The sequence below is a fragment of the Ambystoma mexicanum genome, chromosome 2q, assembly GCF_040938575.1.
Source record: "Ambystoma mexicanum isolate Mex_15411 chromosome 2q, UKY_AmexF1_1, whole genome shotgun sequence".
NCBI lineage: Eukaryota > Metazoa > Chordata > Amphibia > Caudata > Ambystomatidae > Ambystoma > Ambystoma mexicanum.
The window spans coordinates 1,165,218,385-1,165,241,597 of NC_090924.1; the positions used below are offsets into that span (position 1 = coordinate 1,165,218,385).

The 23,213-nt window shown below is 48.8% G+C and overlaps 1 protein-coding gene across 4 annotated transcripts in view; it reads right to left on the bottom strand.

The window, feature by feature from the left end:
• DYNC1I1 (dynein cytoplasmic 1 intermediate chain 1) overlaps window positions 1-23,213 on the bottom strand; it is a 2,709,604-nt gene that overhangs the window by 502,131 nt on the left and 2,184,260 nt on the right. For all 4 annotated transcript variants that reach the window (XM_069648550.1, XM_069648548.1, XM_069648551.1 and 1 more), the window contains one exon: window positions 20,223-20,356. In XM_069648550.1, the coding sequence (XP_069504651.1) occupies window positions 20,223-20,356 (134 nt within the window). The remainder of the gene's footprint in view (window positions 1-20,222; window positions 20,357-23,213) is intronic.

A 23,213-nucleotide genomic window follows, 5' to 3' on the forward strand; every position in this document is an offset into this window, starting at 1 on the left:
AGCCGTTAAAGTCGGGTGCGGCAAAGGGAACTCGCAGTAAGGCGGTAGGGGTTTACCGGTACCGGTGCCCTTACCGGTACCGGTAAACCCCTACTGCCTAACGTGTAATGAGGCCCATCGTTATTTCTCCCATCTTCTAATATTATAATTTTTTAGATAGGTGTGTGTGTAAAAAAAAAATAGATAGCAGACAGGTTTGGAAGTCCCAGCAGATGGGAAAAATGACATTAAGTTCATTTTAAAGGTTATACGGGTTAAGTTGCAGTTACCCTGTTTATATGCATTTATAAGAGTTGTACATGTACTGTGCAGAAAATATGCATACCTGTAGTTTCTATTCATGCATGTGGATATTCATGCAGCTGCAAGTAGAAATCTTGGAGACTTGTAGAGTAGTTTTTGTAGTAGGTGCTTTCCAATGATATGAGACTTGTACTCAGAGTGATCAACAGTAAATTTGAAGTGCTGAACTCTGATGTTGGAGTTAGATGTACAGGTCTTGGATGTGATTGGTGGATGGTTGTGTGACTGGTTAGCTGTATCCAATGAGGGAATGGCACAGAGAGTGAAGTGGAAATGGTAGAAGGGCTGTCCAAGTTACGATATGTCCGCGGACATGACGGTAGTCCGCGGACATCGCGTAATACATCCAGGGATTTTGGGGTGGAGAGGCATGCAAATGAGAATGAGCAGAGCAAGGGATTGGTCAGTAAAGTTTACTGGGTGTGTTGTGTAAGGAGAGAGTTTGTCAGAAAGTCTTTTTCCTGAGAGAAGAACAGTTCGCTATGGCTGTGTGTTTCAGAAAACAGATTATCTGGATTTTGGGAGATTCATGGATACATTGGTTGGAGGTGCATACCTAACGCTGTGGGGTAGCTGCAGATCTTGGATTCCCTCACGCGGAAGTGCACTGGCACGGAGTGAGTGGAATGAATTGGTTGGACTTGGTACCTTTCTGTGCTACTTTGGAGACATAGGCCCTCATTACAACCCCGGCGCTAAACCATGGCGCTATTAGCACCATGGTTGGTGCCGGTGTTGTAACAAGTCTGCCATGGTGGAATGGGGAAATACCGCCCCATTCCAAGGTTGGCAGGGCGGTATTTCCCCATTTCATCATGGCCCTTCCCCATTGCCATTTTCGCCCCATAGGGCTCAATGGGACTGGGGAAGGCGCTAAGTACGGTACTGCAAATTGCGGTACCGTAATTAGCACCAAGGTCCCTTTGCGGCACCCTACTTTAACGGCTGGTAAAACCAGCCGTTAAGGTCGGGTTCCGCAAAGGGACCTCGTAATCAGGCGTTAAGGGTTTAATGGCGCCGACACCTTTTACGGCGCCGTTAAACCCTTAACGCCAGGGTCGTAATGACCCCCATAGTGTCATCCAGACATAATTATAATTCATTGTGGAGGGAACAGTTTAGGACATGTGTCAGGAATTTCTTTGCAATTTGCAATGAAAGAAGGACTTGGGAAGGTCATGGACATGTTTCCAAATTCCCAAGTAATTCTTTCTCGTGTTGTGCAGAGACAAATGTGGCTGCATTCTTCTTCATTTGGTCCACAAATGGAGAAAGCAAGGCAGAATGTTAATAAGGCTATTTGTGCCTTTCTAAGAGATGTTGGCATATCCTGTTTCCACAATGAAAATATTATGTTTCGTAGCACATACATTTTTCGCATAGATGGAGTCCATCTTACTTATGCTGGTAATCAGATTTTTCTGAGAAATGTACAAAATGCATTGCGACCTTTTGTGGAATTACAGCCATCTATTTTGCAGTAGGTTTTGACTATTTCAAGTTTTTCAAACACAAAAAAACACCACCAAAAGGCTCTTTTCAGAGCCACCACTTCCTCCCAGAGAAAAGTGCAATGGTTTTGATAGGGCAGCACCCCAAAATTTTAGATGTCCGCGAACTGTCCGCGGATTTCTAAAAAATGCACAGGGACCTGCTTCATTTAATTGTCACTTCTATTTTTAGACTGTGAAAATCGGCTCTGAAAAGAGACTTTTTTTTGTTGTTTTATATTTGTTTGGGTTTTTTACACATGACACACTAGGAGAGGAGGGGAAAGGAGGGTAAGGGGGGGACCAACCATGGGGATAAGAAAGGGCTGGTGGAGAGAGGAAGATGTAGGGTGGGCCTTACTTAGGTAGTGGGCAGGTCTTCTCGAGCTCCGTGACCGCAGTCTCGAAAGCACTTTGAAGTCTCTCCCCCCTGCAGAGTACTGCGTTGCAGTACATACACAAAACTGTGACCCTCGAAAGGTAAGGGTCATCAGCATCATGGATGGCCTGTGAGGCAGCTGGAGGGATGCGCTGTCCCACAGGAGTGTCTCTTGTGTTGACAGGAGCAGAAACGGAGGATGTGATAGTAGAACTCAACCTACTATGTTGATCACAAGGTACAACCTTGCGAATGGCCCCACCGTGGAACGACCTTAGGTGTCGCTTCATAGATGTCGTACCAAAGCTGTACGAACCAGGCCTTCCACGACTCAGCACCATTTTGCACTGGTTACAGGTGACCATGTTCGCACATGCTTTTGGTACGTCACCTTGAATGGTAAATAACCGCCACACCCAAGACTCACGGAGAGTGCTGGTAGTAAGGACTTCCACTACCTCATCCTCTTCATCCTCCTCCTCTACATCCTCATGGCTGTTCCCCTCTTCAGGCCCTTGGGGAGGTGGTGGTGGTGGAGGGGGTGGAGGTGGTACTGAGACAGATTAGCACCAGCTGGAGCAGCAAGCGTTGATGCCATCAGGTCTGATGGAAAGCAGCAGCAAGAGCAGCAAAATACCAGCCAAAGTAGACAATGCTTTGTCAGATAGCCAAAAGCACAATGAGGATGAGCTCTGGGGTGTGGCCTTTTATAAGGGTGCGGGTGCGCACTTCGCGGACACCCGCGCTGTCCGCGGACAGATTGAACACCCCAAAAAGGCTCAAAAAGTTCAAATAATTATGTAGAAAGTCAGGGTCATTGTCGGGGACATGTGCTTATAAAATACTTTGGATTGCCTGAAAAAGTACTTTTTATATGTTCGGGGAGCCGGACTGTGTCCGCAATTCAGGACACACACTCAGCGTGGGTGCGGTCACATTATGACGTCGTGAACACGTCTGCGAAGGGAACGGGTGTCCGCTTGACACCAAATGTACGGGAACGGCTGCGCACATTTGCGCGGGTGTTCTACGGACAGTGTTCGGGTTCTGAAACTAATTAAAAGTGCGACACAAGCGAGACGGACAGTTACAGACAGGCGCGATGTTCGTAGGACTTATGGGTGTAGTGCGCATGTACGTAGATGTTCTACAGGCAGTGCAGACAGGCATAGTGTCCTTAGAATGCCCCCCCTTTTGGTTAATTACAGACAACCCAGACACCGTGCATGTTCTTAGAACAGTTTCAACTTGCCTGCAGACATTACGGACAGGTTTAGTGTCCTTAGGACACCCCCATTTTGGTTAATTACGGACAACCCGGACACCACGCATGTTCTGAGAACAGTTTCAACTTGCCTGCGGACATTACAGACAGGTTTAGTGTTCTTAGGACACCCCCATTTTGGTTAATTGCGGACATTCAGGACACCGAGTGTGTTCTGAGAACAGTTCCATCTTGTTTGCGGACAGTACGGATTGGTATAGTGTCCTTAGGACACCTCCATTTTGGTTAATTACAGACAACCCAGACACTGCACATGTTCTTAGAACAGTTTCAACTTGCCTGCGAACATTACGGACAGGTTTATTGTCCTTAGAACACCCCCATTTTGGTTAATTACGGACAACCCGGGAACCGTGCATGTTTTGAGAACAGTTTCAACTTGCCTGCGGACATTAGACAGGTTTAGTGTTCTTAGGACACCCCCATTTTGGTTTATTGCGGACATTCAGGACACCAAGGGGGTAATTCATAGAATTTAGCGCACAAGTGTCGCACGCGGCTGGCGCACAGTGTGCGCGTGCAAATCGCTGCGCCAGCTGCGTGCGCTAAAATCCATTTCCGCACACAGCGTATCCATGGATTTTAGCTACCAAAAGCAGCCGTGGCGCACAGTGGCGCAGCGACCCTGCAGCAGCGCCAGTTACGCACCCAAGAATGCCCCTCGCGCAGGGAAAAGCCATCAAAATCCCTAATCCTGCCCTAACCCTGTACCAGCACGGCAAGCGGGGAACGTGTATTACTGGGGTTCGCGGGAAGTTTCACACACGATAGTCCCTGTGCGAGTGGGGTACGTGTATTACTGGGGTTCGCGGGAAGTTTCACACGCGGTTGGCCCTGTGCGAGTGGGGTACATGTATTACTGGGGTTCGCGGGAAGTTTCACACGCGATTGGCCCTGTGCGAGTGGGGTACGTGTATTTCGGGGGTGCGTGGGAAGTTTCACACGCGATTGGCCCTGTGCGAGTGGGGTACGTGTATTACTGGGGTTTGCGGGAAGTTTCACACGCGGTTGGCCCTGTGCGAGTGGGGTACGTGTATTACTGGGGTTCGCGGGATGTTTCACACGCGATTGGCCCTGTGCGAGTGGGGTACGTGTATTACTGGGGTTCGCGGGAAGTTTCACACACGATTGGCCCTGTGCAAGTGGGGTACGTGTATTACTGGGGTGCGCGAGAAGTTTCACACGCGATTGGCCCTGTGCAAGCGGGGTACGTGTATAACTGGGTTTCACGTGAAGTCTCACACGTGATATGAGCAGGGTACGTGTATTTCGGGGGTGCACGGGGAGTCCTACACGTAAATTGGCAGTGTGGGTCCTCCCAGGTGTTCCCTCTACACCCTCCACGGCCCCTGCAGGCAGCCCACACACAGGGTACTACCCTGCACCCCTGGTCATGTCCCGCAGGCAGCCCATCCACCATGGGCATGCCCCCCAGCCAAGCCACATGTCAGCTTGCACTACTGATCACCAACTCATGTCCCCCTGCTCCCCCACCCCCCAGCAGTGCGGGGCACCTGCCAGCAGGCCCCCACTCATGCCCCCCTGCACCCCCACCCCCTATCAGTGCAGGGCACCTGCCAGCAGGCCCCCACTCATGTCCCCCTGCACCCCCAACCCACAGCAGTGCAGGGCACCTGCCAGCAGGCCCCCACTCATGTCCCACACATCTCCCCCTGCACCCCCACCCCCCCAGCAGTGCGGGGCACCTGCCAGCAGGCCTCCACTCATGTCCCCCTGCACCCCCACCCCCCAGCAGTGCGGGGCACCTGCCAGCAGGCCCCACTCATGTCCCACTCATGTCTCCCTGCCCCCACGTCATGAAGATCCTCAATCATGGCCCTTATGGCCAGCCTCCCCAGCCCAAAGACCCAACCAAGTATTGCATCCACCCACATATAAAAGGCAATTACATGATACAACCCCAAAGGCAAGTATGTAAATGAACACATGTCCGTCACACACACACAATGGGTGCAAGTAAATGTGAAAACCCATATCATGACATGCATGAAACCAATGAGATAATACCACACATCGAATTATGAAGAAATAAATGTATTAAACACAACATGAATGTAATCAAAAGAAAACACACAACAATGGGAGTAATTAAAGAAATGCTGCATGCCCGTAAAAGAATAAAAAACAAGAAATCATAATACAAAGAAATCCAAAAGAAATGATGTCCAAAGTCACAGTCCAACAAAGCAAATCCAAGGGAAAAAAGAAAGTGAAATCCATTGCTCCATGGTGAAAATAAAAAAAATGTGAATAATCCAATGGTGAACTATGTACAAATGAACAATCCAGGGTCCATGAGCCCAACTGATGAAATGAAACCTACCAAAAATACTACCTAGTAAAAAACTATATACAAAAACGTGGTGCATTGTCCAAGCGCAACCAAAATAAAAAAGAAAAGGAAAGGAAACCTAACACTATCTAACTATATACAATGGCGGCGGGCAGGTCCTGCGGATCACTCTGTGGTGTCCCTGGCCAGGGCATCATCGAACTCCATGTCGATGTCCCGGAGGCGGGCCTCTGCCCTGGCCCCGAGATCTCGCAGCCATCATTGCTCCCACCTAGTGCCTGCTCCTGCTGCTGCTGCTGTCCATGTGCCCTGTCCGATGATGCCTGCACATCCTCCATCAGCTGGTCTCCAGTTGTGGTGTCCACCCCTGCTGGACCGCCGACTCTTGACTGTGGCAGGGATGGGATCTCCACCAAGCTGGCTGTGTTGGTCAGACCAGGTCCACAGGGGCCCCTGGTGGAATCTGGCCCGGAAGACGGCAGGGAGAACGACTGGCGCATAGTCTCCACAGAGGAGCAGAGGTCCGCCAGAGTGCGCGTCACATGTAGGAACCCACCAACAAGGGCCCCTCCCAACAGTGCCACGTCGCGACGCTGCTCTTCGTGGTGGCGTGCGTTCTCTGTCCAGGAAGAACGCACGTCATCACGAATGTCACGCGTGCGCAATGCGACACCAATCAGGATGGAGCCCATACATTCATGAGACCCCTCGTACGCAGGTAGTGGAGAGGCAGATGACATGGCACTCTCCCCTACCTGCGGACGGGCCTGGGACAGGGCCCCCCGTGCTGGTGCATGGTGGTGCAGTCACAGGGTCAAGGACAGGGACATGCACAGGCCCCTTTGCGGTGACCTGTGCTGCCTCCTGACCCTGGCCTGGACTGCACTACTTGCACCAGTGGTACTACCCCCACCAGGCCCCATGTGCGGCTCAGTAGCGGGCTCCTCCTCCTCTGTGGAGACCACCAATCTGGATTTCTCCGTACCGTCTTCTGCCATTGGAAGCCCCTTGGGGGCTCACCCGGCCCTTCCGCCACAGCCGTTGTGGCAGACGCAGCACCAGCCCCCTTGCTCCCGGATGATGGTCATTTCTGGGAGGGTGGCTGGGCCTTGCGTCGCCGCCCAGTGGAGACATCCCCACCACTTGGCTCCACAGCGCCATCTCCGCCCTCTTCTTCACTTGATGCTGCATAGAGGGGGACATAGAACAGAAGCATCAGGGTACAGCACAAAATACCTAGACAGGAAGCAATAACACATGAGTGGCACTGTCAAATTCCATCCTGTCCCTCCACAACACATGGGTGAATGCACACAACACACATGCAGAAACAGTCCGGTGCCTGCAATCAACATCCATGTTGCCTTCAAAGTCACATGCATCCATGGCCTTTCAAAGTCACACACACACTTCTCAGGCACACACACACACATGTGCACCATACATGTACATGACATCACCACCCATTCCTCACCCCCCCTCCATGTCCAGGAACAGAGACAGCCATGCTTTCATGTGTGCATTCCGCATCGAGCTCCCCATGTTGCATTAAAACACATGCACCAACCATGTGGTTCACACATAACTGGTCTCACATGCATGACCATGATGTCCCTGCACACACACATCCATACATGACCTATGTCACACATACAGGCAAGCATCAGATTACCAGCACACTGCAACATGCCTGTCTCGCACAGCAATGCTTGGCCACTTACTGCTCAACTCCAGACGGGTCTGCCTCCAAAGGATCTGGGTGTGGAGCACTGGGCCTACGCGTTCCAGGACCCTCATCTGGATGTTACTCATGCGTGCCCGGCCCCCCTCCGTGAGGCGCCAGGCCTTGTGGAGGGTCCTGGACCTGAAGTCCTCCCAGCGCTTCTTGACGTGCTTGATGTCGCGGGTTGCCACCCCCTCCGCATTGATGGCAGCCACTACGTCGTCCCAGATCCTCTCCCGTCCTTCCTTGTTGGCGCGTGATGTTCCAAAGAGGGCATCATAATGCCCCAGGACATGCTCCACCAGGACACCAACTTCGGTGGCAGTGAAGCTGGTGGCCCTCTGCCTCTCTGGCTGGGGGTTGCCAGTGGTGCCAGATGGAGATGTGCCTGACATGGCAACCCCAGAGGCAGGAGTGGGTGGGCAACTGGGTCCTGGGGCTAGGCTGTGGAGCGATGGTATCCCAGTCGGGAGTCTTCTGTTCCAGCAGGGGTGGACACTGCAACTGGACCCCTGCAGATGGCTGATGTGCAGGCACCAAATAGCAGGGCATGTGGGCAGCAGACAGTCAGGCAGCAGCAGATGGCAGGTGGGAGCATGCTCGGGGCTCTGGGGGGCAGGAAAATGGCCTTCAGGGCAGGAGCGTGGTCTTTCGTGTGTGTACGCGTGGCCAGCTTGATACGGAGTGATTTGGCATGTGAAAAAAGTGCACGTCAGTGTGAAATCCGAGGAAAGGCCCTTAGCTCGTAAGCGCGTCAGCATGCGTATGCGATTTCATTGGACCAAAGGCCCTTAGCGCGTAAGCGCGTCTGTGACGTATCGCACTGGCGTTGCAATTTCGTGTGTAAAACTTCCCGCAAACCCCAGGAATACACGTACCCCACTCGCACAGGACCCTTTCGCGTGTAAAACTATCCGCGAACCCCAGGAATACATGTACCCCACTCGCACAGGGCCCTTTCATGTGTAAAACTTCCCGCGAACCCCAGGAATACACGTACCCCACTTGCACAGGGCCAATCGCGTGTAAAACTTCCCACGAACCCCAGGAATATACGTACCCCACTCGCATAGGACCCTTTCGCGTGTGAAGCTACCCGCAAACTCCAGGAATACACGTACCCCACTCGCACAATGCCCTTTCGCATGTAAAACTACCCGCGAACCCCAGTAATACACGTACCCCACTCGCACAGGGCCCTTTTGCGTGTGAAACTACCCGCGAACCCCAGTAATACATGTACCACACTCGCACAGGGCCCTTTCGCATGTAAAACTTCCCGCGAACCCCAGTAATACACGTACCCCACTCAGTATATATGTGCTTTTTATTTGTACACACTTTTGTAATGTGCAGGGACACTACCACCTGCCTTCTTGTTGCAGACGTGTTTAGGCCTGTGCGTGTCTTTGCCCGTGCACGGGTTTGCCCTATTCGATTCCATGAATACGTGTGGTTCGCGTGCGTGTGTGCATTCCGTGTACTTCCCAGCAGTACTTCCCCAGTTCCGCCTTCATTTTCATGCGTTATTCCCCATTCCGCGTGTTACGCCCCCTGTTCTGCCTACTTTTGTTGTGTGCGCTGCGTTATGTGCGCTTTCGCTGTGCGCTTACCACATGCTGTTTGGAGACGTGTGCGCCAGCGTGCGCCATGCACGGATTTGGCGCACAACCAGTGGGAAAGTAGCACAACGCCTTCCTTGAATCGCACATGTGTGCGTGCGCTTGCTTTCTCACGCTTGCACCTGCTTGCGCTGGGATTTTTGGCGCACGTTTGTTCCATGAATGGGCCCCCAAGTGTGTTCTGAGAACAGTTCCATCTTGCTTGCACATCTTGCTTGCGGACAGTACGGACAGGTTTAGTGTCCTTGGAACACGCCCATTTTGGTTAATTGCAGACATTCAGGACACAGAGTGTGTTCTGAGAACAGTTCCATCTTGCTTGCAGACAGTACGGACGGGTATAGTGCCCTTCGGACACCTCCATTTTGGTTAATTATGGACAACCTGGACACCGTGCATGTGCTTAGAACAGTTTCAACTTGACTGCGGAAATTACGGACAGGTTTAGTGTTCTTAGGACACCCCCATTTTGGTTAATTGTGGACATTCAGGACACCGAGTGTGTTCTGAGAACAGTTCCATCTTGCTTGCGGACAGTACGGACGGGTATAGTGTCCTTAGGACACCTCCATTTTGGTTAATTATGGACGACCCGGACACCGCGCATGTTCTTAGAACAGTTTCAACTTGACTGCGGACATTACGGACAGGTTTAGTGTTCTTAGGACACCCCCATTTTGGTTAATTACGGACATTCCGGACACCCGCTCTGTCCGCGGACATCTTAACTGCCTTTTTTAAAAAAAAACTTTATTTATTGATTGTGGTACACAACTTGCAACAACACGACTTTCCATACATATCCATAACAGAGACATTTAGTATTTAGTTCGAGTACATAACATACTGTGCGGTATTTACAGAATAGACGTATTACTGGGCCCTGTCGGGCTGCCACTGGTCGACTCCATTTCACATAGGTATACTCTGAATGGGGCCCAGATATCTTTAGGCTCACACGTGTTCGGGAGTGACATTACATAGTGTTCCTCACACTCATTAACATACATTAGCTCCTTAAGAAAATGCTTCACGTGTGGTGCCTATGCACTCTTCCATTTTTGCAGAATGCACTTCTTGGCCACCGCGCATGCAATGTTAAAGAGCCTTCTGGTTACCTCAGATCGCTTTCCTATATCCCCGAAGAGGTACTTTTGTGGTATGAGGTCTGCCGGTACCTGCGTGACTTGTTCCAGAATTTCCGCCACCTCCCCCCAGAATGAGCATATGTGCGGGCAGCTCCAGTACATGTGGAACGAGTCAACCCATTCAGCCCCGCATTTCTGACACCTGCCGGGCCAGTTTTGTGTAAATTTCACAATTTTTGGGGGGTGTAGTGTAGCTTGTTCAACACGTTAAATTGGATCAGCCGGAGACCTGCGTTCATGGATACCCTCTTGGTCAGTTCACAGTATCTCTCCCATGATCTGTCTATTATGGTAGTACCCAGATCTGTTTCCCAGGAGGTCTTTATCATGTTTACCGTCGGGGTGTTGGCCTGTACAGCCGTGTAAAGTCCTGAGACACAGGTTCCCAAACGAGTGGACAGAGCCACGAGGCATGGGTGTGGTGGGGGCTCTTCTGGGAACAGTGGCCATCTAGCCTTAAATGCCATTCTCATTCTGTGATATTGTAATATCATCAACTGGTCTCTCCCCAACCCCCGTTCTGAACTCTTCTAATGTTATAAATCTGCCATTTGGGAATATGTCCTTGATTTTAAATTCTCCTTCCGGGTCCCATGTCTTCTGCACTGCTGGATCGTAGGTGGGCGCTATACCGGGGAAGTTCCAGAACGGGTCCTCCGAGTAGTAAGGTGTCTCCAATCCAAGCCTACGGTAAATCTTAAACAATGCGTGTACTGTTGTACTGACTGGATCAAATGGGCATTCATCCATGTGTTTATCCTTGAAGATGACTGACCTTAAGTCGGTAGGGTGTGCTGCGTGTTTCTCTAAACAGATGTGGGGTGAGGTATCTTGGTCATTGTACCAGTGTCTGACAAACTGGGCCTGTGCCACCAGGTAATATAATTCAAAGTCTGGGGCTGCTATGCCACCTATATTATAGGATTCCACCATTTTTTCCCATTTCATTCTGGCCGCCCCCTCGCACCAGACAAACTCTACAGCCATGGATCTAAGAGTGTCAAAGAACCGTCTGCCAGGCCATATTGGGATATTAGTGAATATATAAAGTAGCTTGGGTAGAATAACCATTTTCAGTATAGCGACCCGGCCAATAAGTGAAATGGGAAGTTTAGCCCAGAAGCGGAGTTTAGTTGAAATCGTATTTAATAATGAGTCATTTTCAGATTTGGAGCGGTTGGTTCTATATCCTGAGTATGCCGCAAACTCATGTACTGTTTCCATGGCTGGCCCCAGGTGTATGTCTGGCTCTCGGACGTATAGCAGAGTGTCATCTGCGTATAGTGATATTGATTGGGTTAGGCCCGCCATCTTCATACCCCTCTGTCCCTGATGTTCCCTGATTTCTGCTGCAACCGGTTCCATTGTAAGGGCGAACAGTATGGGGGAGAACGGGCAACCCTGTCTCGTAACCCTTCCTTGCTCAAACCATTCAGACATGGTGCGATTAGTCAACACCCTGGCTCCCGGGTTAGTGTATAATATCCTTACGCATTTTAGAAAGTATGGGCCTAGTCCAAATTTCTCAAGCACCATGAACAAATATGTCCATGACACCGAATCGAACGCCTTTTCGGCATCTAGAGATACTGCCACCGCCTGGGCTTCGGGTGTAATCTGGGCCATAACATCGAACAGTCTACGGAGATTTAGTGCCGTTGACCTGGTGGGGATAAATCCGCATTGGTCTGGATGCACCAACGTGGACATGTTGGGTAGGAGTCTCGTGGCCAGGATTTTTGCAAATATTTTGGCATCACAATATATAAGGGATAAAGGGCCGGTAAGAACACATCTCATTCGGCGGGTGCCTGGGCTTGAGGAGCACCGTTATTATGGCCTCTCTCATGGATGCTGGAAGTGTTCCCAACTCCATGGTCTCCTCCCTTACAGACAATAATACCGGGGCCAGCTCCTCATGGAGCTCTTTGTATAACCCGGCTCCCAGTCCGTCTGAGCCAGTTGCCTTTCCGTTAGCTAATGATTTTATCGCTTCCTTTATCTCGTTGACCATTAGGGGCTGGTCCAGCAGCAGCCTATGCTCTATTGGCAATGTTGGGAGTGTCATATTGTCTAGATATTCTCTAATTTGTGGTTACTGTGCCGTCCCCCGCTATTATGCTAGAGATCATTGTATGATGTCTCTCAGCCTTTAAAAAGTTGGCCAGGGTGCGTCCCGCCCTGTTCCCTTTGCCATATCGGCGTGCTCTGATTGGAGTTGCCATATACAGTAGTTCCCTGGTAGCCAATCTATTGACCTCTTGTAGGTTCCTATTGATGTCTGCCAGGGTGTTGTCTTCATGGGCGGCTGTATATTGCGTTTCCAACTCTCCCAACCGTTTCTCTATTTCTGCCAGCTCCACCTTGACATACCTCAACAGCCCCACAGACTTGGAAATCAGGAACCCCCTCACCCATACCTTGAATGTCTCCCATAGAGTTGCATATCTATTGACTGAGTCCGTGTTGGTTTCAAGGAAGAATTCTACCTCTGTATGTAGTGCTTCTGCTACTGCTGGGTCCTTCAGGATGTCGGATGGCATCCTCCATCTTCTGACAGGGGGTTTTAGATTTCCTAATGTCATGTCTAAAAGGACAGGGGAGTGGTCCGATAGGGTACTGCGAAGTATCTCACTATTATCGATTTGGTTCATGTGGGATGCGGACACCAGCCAATAATCTATACGAGATTTGGTGTCATGCACTGAGGAGTAAAATGAGTCCTGTCTTTTATGAGGGTGTAGCGTTCTCCAGGCGTCCACCATCGCTAGTTGCATTAGGATATGTTGTAGGATAACAGCTGTTATCGTGGGATTTCTGCGTGTAGAGGTGGAGCGGTCTAAAGTAATATCCAAGATGGTATTGAAATCTCCTCCCCACAATATTTGCGCGCTTCCTGAGAAGCCTATCTCTTGTATTACATTTGTATAAAAATCAGGGTCGTCCACGTTTGGACCATACGTATTCACTAATATTAGTTCTTCCCCAGCAATGCTGCCCCACACTATAACATAGCGACCCTGAGGGTCTATTTTGCTTTTCCCAAATTGAAAACCAACGGAGGGGTGGATCACGATGAGTACTCCTCTTGCCTGTGAAGAGTATTCAGTGTAATATCTATGCTGCCCCCACCCTTTCCAGAGCTCAGTGTTGACCCTCTGATGTGCATGAGTTTCTTGGAGCATGACTATCTGGGGATGGTGTCTGGTGATATAAGTCCCCACCTTGTTCAGCTTGGCGCGGTTGTTCAGCCCACGGACGTTCCATGTGAGAAGTTTTAGCTTCAGCTCTCTAGCCATCACATTAGGGTGAGCCATTTCTGTGTCTCCTCGTTATGTCTCTTGCTTTACTGTTACTCAGGAGAGTTCCATGTGCTGTGATGTTACCACAAATTTTAACTTGTAGGACTCTTCCAACTGAGTCCCGGAACCTCAACCCCCCCACCCATTCCCACACTGCTCAACAGAGCTAAACATCCTGTAATACTTTGGTCCTCCACCCACATCATCTCTCCAAACTTGACGATGCTGCCCTTCAACTTTCATTCCCTTGAACTGGTGGAACTTTCCTGAGGGCCGCCCATTGCAGTCATCTGGCTAGCCCCAACGGAGGCTCACGGCTCGGTTAATCATAAGTCTTTGTTCAGGTCATCCACGCTGCTGTACTTTTTCTTTCTGTTGGTGGTGGGCGGCTGGCTAGTATTCTCCCTTTCAGTCTGTGGGGTCTTGCCTCTCATCTCTCGGTTGTGGTCACGCATTCTAATCAGTCGCCCGATTTCCAGGAGGCAGCGGTATGGAAGTTTCCACATATGTCATGGCTTCTGTGGGGTTCTCAAAGAAGTGAGCTCTTCCCCCGTATTGTATTCTCATTTTTGCCGGGAAGATAAGGGCATAGGGTACATTGCGCATCTGTAGCTGTCTTTTTACCCCTTCATAGGATCTCCTTTGCGTTTGTATGTTAGCTGAGAAATCCGGGTATATGTGGATTCTGTTCTGTTCCTGATGCAAAGTTCCTTTCTCCCTGGATAATCGAAGTATGGTGTTTCTGTCCCTGTAGTTAAGGAGCCGTGCAATTATGGTACGAGGTGGTTTCGGGGGTTGTGCCAGGGTGCGGTGGGCCCTTTCAATCAAAAAGTGTTCCGAAAAGGAGTCGGCTCCTAGGATGTCTTTCAACAGGTACTCCACTTGTTTCTCCATGGGTCCTTTGCCAAAGGTCTCCGAAACCCCAACAATCCAGATGTTGTTTCTCCGAGATCTCGATTCGAGAACTTCACAGTTGCTTTGAGTTTTGTGTAGTTCTGTTTGAAGGTGGGCTATGTCGTGACTGGTTGTAATATGGTATCCTCGCTCGTGCTTATCCTGTTTTCCACCTCAGTGATATGTGTGCTCTCTTTTTCCACTCGTGCCTTCAGGGATCCGATTGTCGCCACTATATCATCCAGCTTTACATTTACAGTCATGAACCCATTTTGCACCAGCGTCGACAGGCGATCTATAGGATCATTCTCAGGTGTCTGTGGTGCCCCCCCAGTTGCCCCATGTGGTTGCGAACTGGCGAAGGTGTCCATCGGGCCTGTCTTTTTCCCTCCTGTACCCTTCTTCTCGGTGCGGCCCATGTGTTGTGACTTGCGGTTGAGGGTGGACTGTGTTCTCCCACCTATCGTAGCCAACTGCAACATTGCACAGTGTAAGATGGGGGGATATTCCCCTGCACGTCCGCTCCTAGCTCAGGGTATTCTGCATGCGTTCCAGGAGTGGTCCTGGTAGTCCTGTATTGGCCAGATCCCCCTGGCTGTTCTCCAGGCCTGTTTGGATGGACGCCCTGTCTGGGCATGTAGCAGTGCTCCTGGAGCGCTAGGAATCGCCTGCGAGGGCTATTTGAATGTGTCCATATTGTCAGGACGTATTTAGGGTTGCGGGCAGTCATTCCGTGCCTGAGGATTTGTATTTGTTTCACCGGCAGTCCCCGAGGCCCAGCCCGGTGAGCTGCCTGGAACTGCGGCCGCAACGTATGACGCGGCCTCCGCCCTCGGCAGTCACCACCGTGGGTTGTATACTAGAACAGTTCACCTCACGGGCGCTTAAAGTGCCGGCAGGGCCTCCTCCCCCAGGCCCGGTATCACTTACTTGGTGCGGGCGGGCGGGCGGGCGCCCTCCCTGCGCTTCTCCAACTTCGGTGCACTCCCCCCAGCGGAGTCACGGCAGCCGCCGTGTGGAAGTGCGGGTACGGAGGCAGGCCCCCGCAACGGTCACAGCGCCTCTAGTCGCACACTCGGCTGGAGCAGCACACGGCCTCCGGGCTCCTCTCTCCCGCTTTAGCTTCTCCCGTTGCCTTCCAAGGATCGCAAGATGCGTCTGCTGGTTTCACTGCAGCCGCCTCAGGGCGGGAGGGCCACTCGGCGTCCTCCTGTAGCCCCAGGGTGTTGTAGGCAACATGGCGCCCCGCCCCAGCACGGTCCGCTTCCTATGTGCTCATGGAGCCTCCAGGCGGCCACACGGAAGCCTCCCGGCCGTTGGGAGTTTCGGAGGCGATATCTCGGCGACGCAACCACGGTTTTACACCGTTCTTTCACAGGGTTGTGTCTTTCGCCTTCTGCCACTGGATTCCAGCTTCTTAAAGTGTCTGGAATGGCTCTGAAGGGATGTTTTTTATATCAAGATAGTTTTCAAGCCAGAGCTCTCCCTCTTGGCAGCCATGCTCGATGCGCGCAACAGCGCCCCCTCTTAACTGCCTTTTAAAAAATAAATAAGACACAAAGGACTGAATTAAAACACATCTAATATTTTTTTTTATTATATACAAATCTAACATTTATGCAAGAAAGGGGGAAGCAGAAACCGACACAAACACAGGGGAATTGGGGGTTTGGACAGGATGGATGGGAGGAGATGAAGGGATGGAAGTCTCATCGTAACGTTTTTCTTGGTGGGGAAGGTTTGGGGATAGTTGACTAGGACATGAGAGGGGGAACAGGTACATGTGGGACAATGATATTTATTTTTTTCTTTTATGTGGTCCTCCATAACATTTTTCAAAACATTGAAATTTTCAATTTTTCTTCCATGCGGTGCAGAGTATGTTCTAATGTTTCTTTAGGTGTATTATTCCCAATGTTTGTATGGTCTGTAAAAAAATAAAAATGTTAAGTACACATAAAGTTATGATTATTAATTTGGTTATATAGAGAAGTGTCTACCATTAGTATCATTATCTTCAGTCATTTCCTCACGTGGAGCATTTTCCTCAAGCCATTCCAAAGTACTGGCCATTTCTGTGTAAAAAAAAAATAATATATTACTTTAAGTGTACCTAATACAGAAAGTTTAGAAATATATAAGAAAAATGAAGTTTACTTACTAGCAAGTTGGTAAATTGTGTTCTTACTGTTGTGTACGTCTGCTGTTGCTCCTAGCTGTACAGTTTCTGTGAGGTAATTATGTTGAAGGCATATCTTTTTTGTTTTGGTATATTCCATTTAGTACATATGGTCATCAATGACATTTGTGATGTCATCTTTGATGTCCTGGGTGTTAGTCTTAGCAATGCACGGTGGTGGCGCGAGTTATGGTTGCTTAGTTTACCATAACTGCCGAATTTAGGGGTTTTCGGTTTTACTTAGAACCATAACACCCTTTAACAAAGTTTATTTACTGAATTTCATAGGTTTTTAGTAGCGCAACTTAACCATAACGTCCCTTTAACAAAGTTTTTTTACTGAATATATATATATATATATATTCACTGAAAGAAACTACAGTTAAGCAAGAGTTTAAGGCAAGCTGATTTATTGCAACAAAACCCTTGAAATGAAGTCAGTGGGTGTGGGAAGTGATGACCATCATAACTGAGCATCCTCCACATTGCAAAGCCCACTAACACAGAATTGATGTTACGAAAGGATTCACAATGACATGCAAAATTACACGGCGGGGGTCATCTACGAGGGGTTGCTGAGTTAAGATAGCCATCATGTCCCACATGCATTAAATGTCAAGGGTTTTGTTGCAATGAATCAGTTCTTTGGGGTTTCTTAGCCATGTCCTCCAACCATAATAATGACTTTAGAAAGTCACGGCAACTCGCAATGGCCTTTGCCAATGACCCATCCTACCGGATGAGGCCCATACCCCACCCCCGGTACTTAATCAGATCCCACCAGCAATGTCCTACATCCATGGCCAATGACCTCAGGCTCCATTAGTGTTTGACCACTTCCAGTGCCTACTGCCATTGTAGTAGATCCCATCTCTCTGCATGTTTAAAAGACTATGGCTAAGCCCCAGTGGCCAATAGGGTATTGGTTATATGTCTGCTTTGTTATTCGTGCAATAGTTTATTACGCTTACAATAAATACCTTCTTTGATGGCATACTTTCTTCCCACGGAAATCATACCCAGTAATTATTCCCACGATAATGCAGTGCAATTTCCACGGTATGGTAATGTTTGCCAATTACTGCGGTAACAGAAAAGCACCGAAAATTAAAAAGTCTTCCCTGCCCTCAATGGCACTCACCACGTGCCCACCTCCACTTTTCTAGGTCCCCTTAGACACCACCATGTATATTTCCACCTGACCCTCTGGCATTATCCCCTTTCCTTCTCCGGTTCATGTGATGCATTTTTTTTCCAATTGCGTGTTGCGAGTTTACAGCAGTAATCTTGTGACATTCACGCTGGATTCCCCCACTAAAATGAATGCTTTCTCCACCAAACAGACTCCTCAGCCCATAACCGCAACTAACTCCCCACCGCACATGTGCTCGTCTTTCCTCCTCCCCACTTATAGTTTGACATTAATGTGCTCTTTTTACTCTTCCAAATATCATTGTAAGCATTTTTCACCTGGGTGGTGGCTATCTTGATGCCATATAAAGCACAAGGGACTGTTTAGGGATTTCCGGCTTCCATAGATAACAATCATATCTCCCTAAAAGAGCTAGGGAACCATCTGCTCTAATCGCGGTGGCTGATGTGAAACACGCCTTTTTCCCCACTGAGTCCATTCTCTGGCTCTCTTAATCTGGTAGTGCTTGTCAGGTAGATGGTGAGGATGGAAATATGTTTCTGACTGCTGCCATAAAGAACTTAGCATCACAGATCCTTTTTCAGCCACAGAGAATGGAGTTTGGTCCACTTTTCTCTATGTCCCAATGTTTTTGTTGTGCATGATATTAAACGGTGACGCAAAGGTTTCCATCATGGGCTTCAGTACACATGGTAACAAAAAATAATAAGTCTTTGAGGCCCCATCAGTTGCAGTGATTCAAATATGATGGATGTCTTCCTGAATGTGGGAAAGCTGCTAATAATGAGCTTCTGGGTCTTACTCTTTTGAACCTCTGCAAAGGTGATAATGTAAAAAAAATGCCTCTCGCTTAGCAGGAGGTGAATTACGAAAGATTGCTGAGTCATTAGATCAGTCCTAGCTAGAGGTATTTGTGTATGATGAAGTTGATTCATCGCTTTTTGTAGAAGATATCAATGTTGAGAGCACACCCGATCTGCTCCACTCTGAAGGGCTCAATGTCGAAAAACCTTTCAATGTTGAATCATTCCTACGCATTGTTAAATTTCCCAACAAAACCCTGAATGTTGAGGTGGTCGATGTTGAGTGATGCCTGAGCCAACACTGATGATGGTGACTATTCTAGGGAACAACAGGGGAGTCTAAACATACAAAAGGTATTGGAAAGGTTATTGAACTTACAATTATTCCTCTTGGTTTTTTCAGAGCTGGTTTTCCAGGATCTGGTTCAGAGGAAGTTTTATCCCTTCCTGGAGAGGAGCCTTTCCTCATCCTTAGCCTAGTGCTTTTCCCAGTCCTAAAGTCAACTGTGTAACATTTTTTAACATAATCCTTTAGATCTTTTGCCACCACAGGCAGCACATAATGACATACTGGGAGGCTAGATGGTTTGGCCAGAACATTTGGTTCACAAGTAAATAAGGTCTACACCTCCTACATTCAGGAAAAGTCTAGAAAGACAGCAGGCAATTAACGACTTCAAGGGAAGACCATCATCTCAGAAATAAACAGAATAACGCACAAGAAAACTGCTTAAAGCCGTAGTGAGGTGTGCCAGGAACCCCGGGCACAACTCAGAACAAATAATTGACTCCAGTTGCCAGTGAAGTGCATGATTGAATCCGAAAGTGTCTTTGTTTACAGGTATGCTAGGACTGTCAATGTGTGTCTTTGGTTTCTTTTGGTGCTCTAAGGAATCTTATTGCACTGATGTGTCCGATTGTTTAAAAAACAAAACTACTGAGCTAGTTTCAGGAACCTATCTCTTCCTTGTTGCTGCATTGTAGTACCAAGTAGACCCCCTAGTGTTTTCTACATGCAACGCCTCCTGCACAAGATCTTCCTGCTGCCTTTCAGTGAAATGTCTGCTGTAAGGTGCTCCTGCTCCTTGGCGCATTGGGCATGTTACGGGAAACACCTAAAAATGGTGCTGAGTTGTGTGGCTTCCCTTTCGGTATCCCTGAGCATGTCTATGCCTGTCTCTATGATGTCCGAGTGAGTGATGTCATGCGTGGAAGGTCTATATGTAAGTGGAAGGTCCCTGCCCCTGGTGTTCCCAGCCAGTGGCAGTTCAGAGTGTTTCCTGGGGTGGTGGGCACCGGTGTTACCCCTTCATTTACTTTAAAGCATTATGTACATTACTGCTGAATAAAGAACTGGATATGACTTTACCTGAGCCTCCAGCATCGTCTTCACAGGGTCATATGAATTAGAAATTGCGACAACTCTTTACCAACTCAATTAACACTTTCGCGATCATGCTGTGGTTTCATCTCACATTTCTCACCCCGACAGACCTTCTGAGGCGATGAAATGCAAGTGCTATAAGAGCTCCACTATGTTACTAGTCCTTATGGCTATACTAGTCTTAATCAGGAAATGCCTGTCACACACTGATGTATTACACAGGCGAGCATGAGCCAACATCACCTTCCGTGCCGACACGCCGTGTACACCGTGCCCTCTTCACTGCCAACGACAAAATTGTTGACGTCTCCAGTTGGGAACGCCATCCCAGTCACCGCCACCGGCTTCGACTTATTGTAGACGAGCTCCATGCTTTCCTGTAAAACACACACAGTTTGCCTTTCATTTCACATAACAGCAGCAGCAGCAGTGGCATCACAGACAAGTGCGGTAGTATCGTTTTTCATGGCGCAGCAATAGAAGGGGAAAGGAGCAAAAGCCGGGAGGCGCGAGGCTGACATGTACTCTGCGGTCGCTGCTACTAGACCGGCTGCAACTCGTCAGTCTGCCGCACGTCTCGAGGCAGACGGAGATGACAGGTGAGAATGCAGAAGCGAATGGCGCAGAAGCTAAAGATAATACTTTAATGGTTACACTTGTCAGCCCCGGGCTCCAATAAAGCACACAATACCCTGTATTTACAAACAGTCTTAAAACCCCTTGTCTGACTGGAAATGTATGTACTATCAGCACTCCAACAAGAACACCTATTAATATTCAAGCCAATCAAAATAAACAGCAGGGTTTTATTGGCAGGAGGCGACACTGTGCGGCGGAAAAGCTGGCAGAAATATTCTGGCTGGAGGTGTTCCGCAAAACAGTTCAGACATTTAATATCGCAGAAGGATAATACAGCAGTACGCATGTTTTCTTCTATTTAAAGAGGGATGTGACAGAAACGAAAAGGCACTTGCCTGACCAGTTTAAGTCCTGAAGGAAAAGAAAATGCACATTTAAGGCAGTCCTCTTCTAATAAAGCGCCCATTTTGTACGGTGCCAGTACACTGTGAAAATGCTTTATTTTTATTGTTTAGAGTGTGGACCTAGCTCGGGGCAGCAGCGCACTGTACAGAGTGTGGGTAGCCAGAATTTAGGCCAGCATCTATTAACAGTAGTGCATTAGTGTGAGTTGATCGCTGCACGTCGGTATGCGCATCCTTTGGTATTAGTCCTGGGTCAGGCGTGATTGAAAAAGACATGGTTTGAGAAATGTGCATAGGAGAATTGTGGGGGCATTCCGAGCTGACACCAGGATCGAGTTCCAGAGGGTGGGAGCATGACAAGAGAAGGATTGTTTGCGGGTCCTCTCTTTGTGGACGAGTAGTGATTCAAGTCGGTTGGGCGATTTGCTACGCGAGGATTGTGTGCCACCAGATATGTGGAGCTTTGCCACCAGGTACGCTGGGGTGCTATTCGTGATTGCTTTGTAGATGATACATGCAGTCTTGAACAGTATCCTGACCTGGAGAGCAAGCCAATGTAGTTTGCATAGGATGGGGGTGATTCTGTCAAATTTCCAGACTCCCGAAATAAGATGTGCTACAGCGTGGTGGATTGCTTTTAGAGGAGTCAAGTGAGCAGCTGGGTGCGTGGTCAGGAGAGCATTTCCCCCATCGATATATGAGACAAGAGGGGCCTACCCTACTGTCTGTAAGTCCAGAGGCAGGATTAAGGGTTTGGTTTTTCAAAGGGTAGAGATTCAGAGCTAGGCTGTTTGGCCCTTATTGGCTATGTGTTTCTGGAAGGGCAGGCTGATGTCAATGGTGAAGCCCAAGGATTTTACTGAGTCTGAGAGTTGTAGATCAAATTCTTCTAGGCGCATATCATCGAGCCATTGATGGACATGTTCTTTGTAAGCAGGTGGAACGATGAGAACAAATTCTGTCTTGGATGGGTTTAGTTGTGAGGAAGGCAGTCGACATCCAGGACTTGATGATGGCTAGGTAATCGCAGAGACAAATGATGTCCTGCGTGCTATTTACTCTCATGTGCAACTGAGTATCGTCCGCATATTGGTGGATGGCTATATTGGTATCTTTGAACTGAGTGCCCAGAGGCTCCATATAAAGGTTAAAAAGGATTGGCGAGAGGATGGAGCCTAGGCCGACTCTGCAGGAGACCTTGGGTCAGAGTGCAACACGTTCTTCTGGATGGCCTAGTGTCTGCCTGAGAGGTGAAAGGTAAACCAATTCAGGACAGTGCCAGGGAATGTCATCCTGTCAGCAATAAGAGATAGAAGGATGCAGTGGTCAACAGTGTCAAATGCAGCTGCAAAGTCAAGAAGGATGATGAATCATGATTCGCCCTTATCGATTATTTGGAGGGCATCATCCACCACCTGGATGGGGGCTCTCTTGATGGAACACTTGGGGTGGAACCCTGAGCGATAGTCATGTAGGAGGTGGAGTTCATTGATTCTAGTGAGTGGTTGTGTAACAACTACTTTTCCCATGATTTTGCCAATCAACAAGAGGTTTGTAATGGGCCGGTAGTTAGCTAGGTCATCTGCATGCAGATTTTTTTTTCAAAATAAGTTGCATGAGACCAGTTTTGAGGGTGTCCAGGAATAATCCTTTTGTGAGAATGGCATTGATGATGCTGCGGAGCACGTTGTGGGTCAATTGTTTAATGACGGATGCCGGGATTATATTGTCTGAGTAAGAAGTAGGTTTGAGGGAGGCAATCATTTTTAGATGATCCGGGGGAGAGAGGAGAGAAGCGGCAGTGTGTCTGCCAGAGTCCAGCAGCTGCTAATACTGTGAGAGGCTGATTCAATGGTCTCTTGGATTTTGTCTATTTTTACGATAAAAAATGTGTTGAGTCCATTGCATTTTCTCGTAGTTGCAGGCACCTCAGAGTTGGGTGAAGGTTTTGTACAATGCGTTATTACTTTAAAGAGGACTTTGCTCCTGTTGTGAGCTGTCACAATGGTGGCATAGTAGTAAGCAGCTTTGGCCTCGATATTCAGATCTTACGGTTTGCACTGAGAGATTTGAGGTTGGTGAGGTCTCCCGGGTTATGTTTTTTTTGCACCATCATTTCTCTAGGGCTCTGATTGAGCATTTGTTGGAAGCTAGCTTGGGGGTGTACCAAGGTGTGCATAGTTTGGTCTTAGCCCAGCTGGTTTTTAGGAGGACATGAGTGTCCACCAGTTTCATTGCAGAGTTGTTGAAT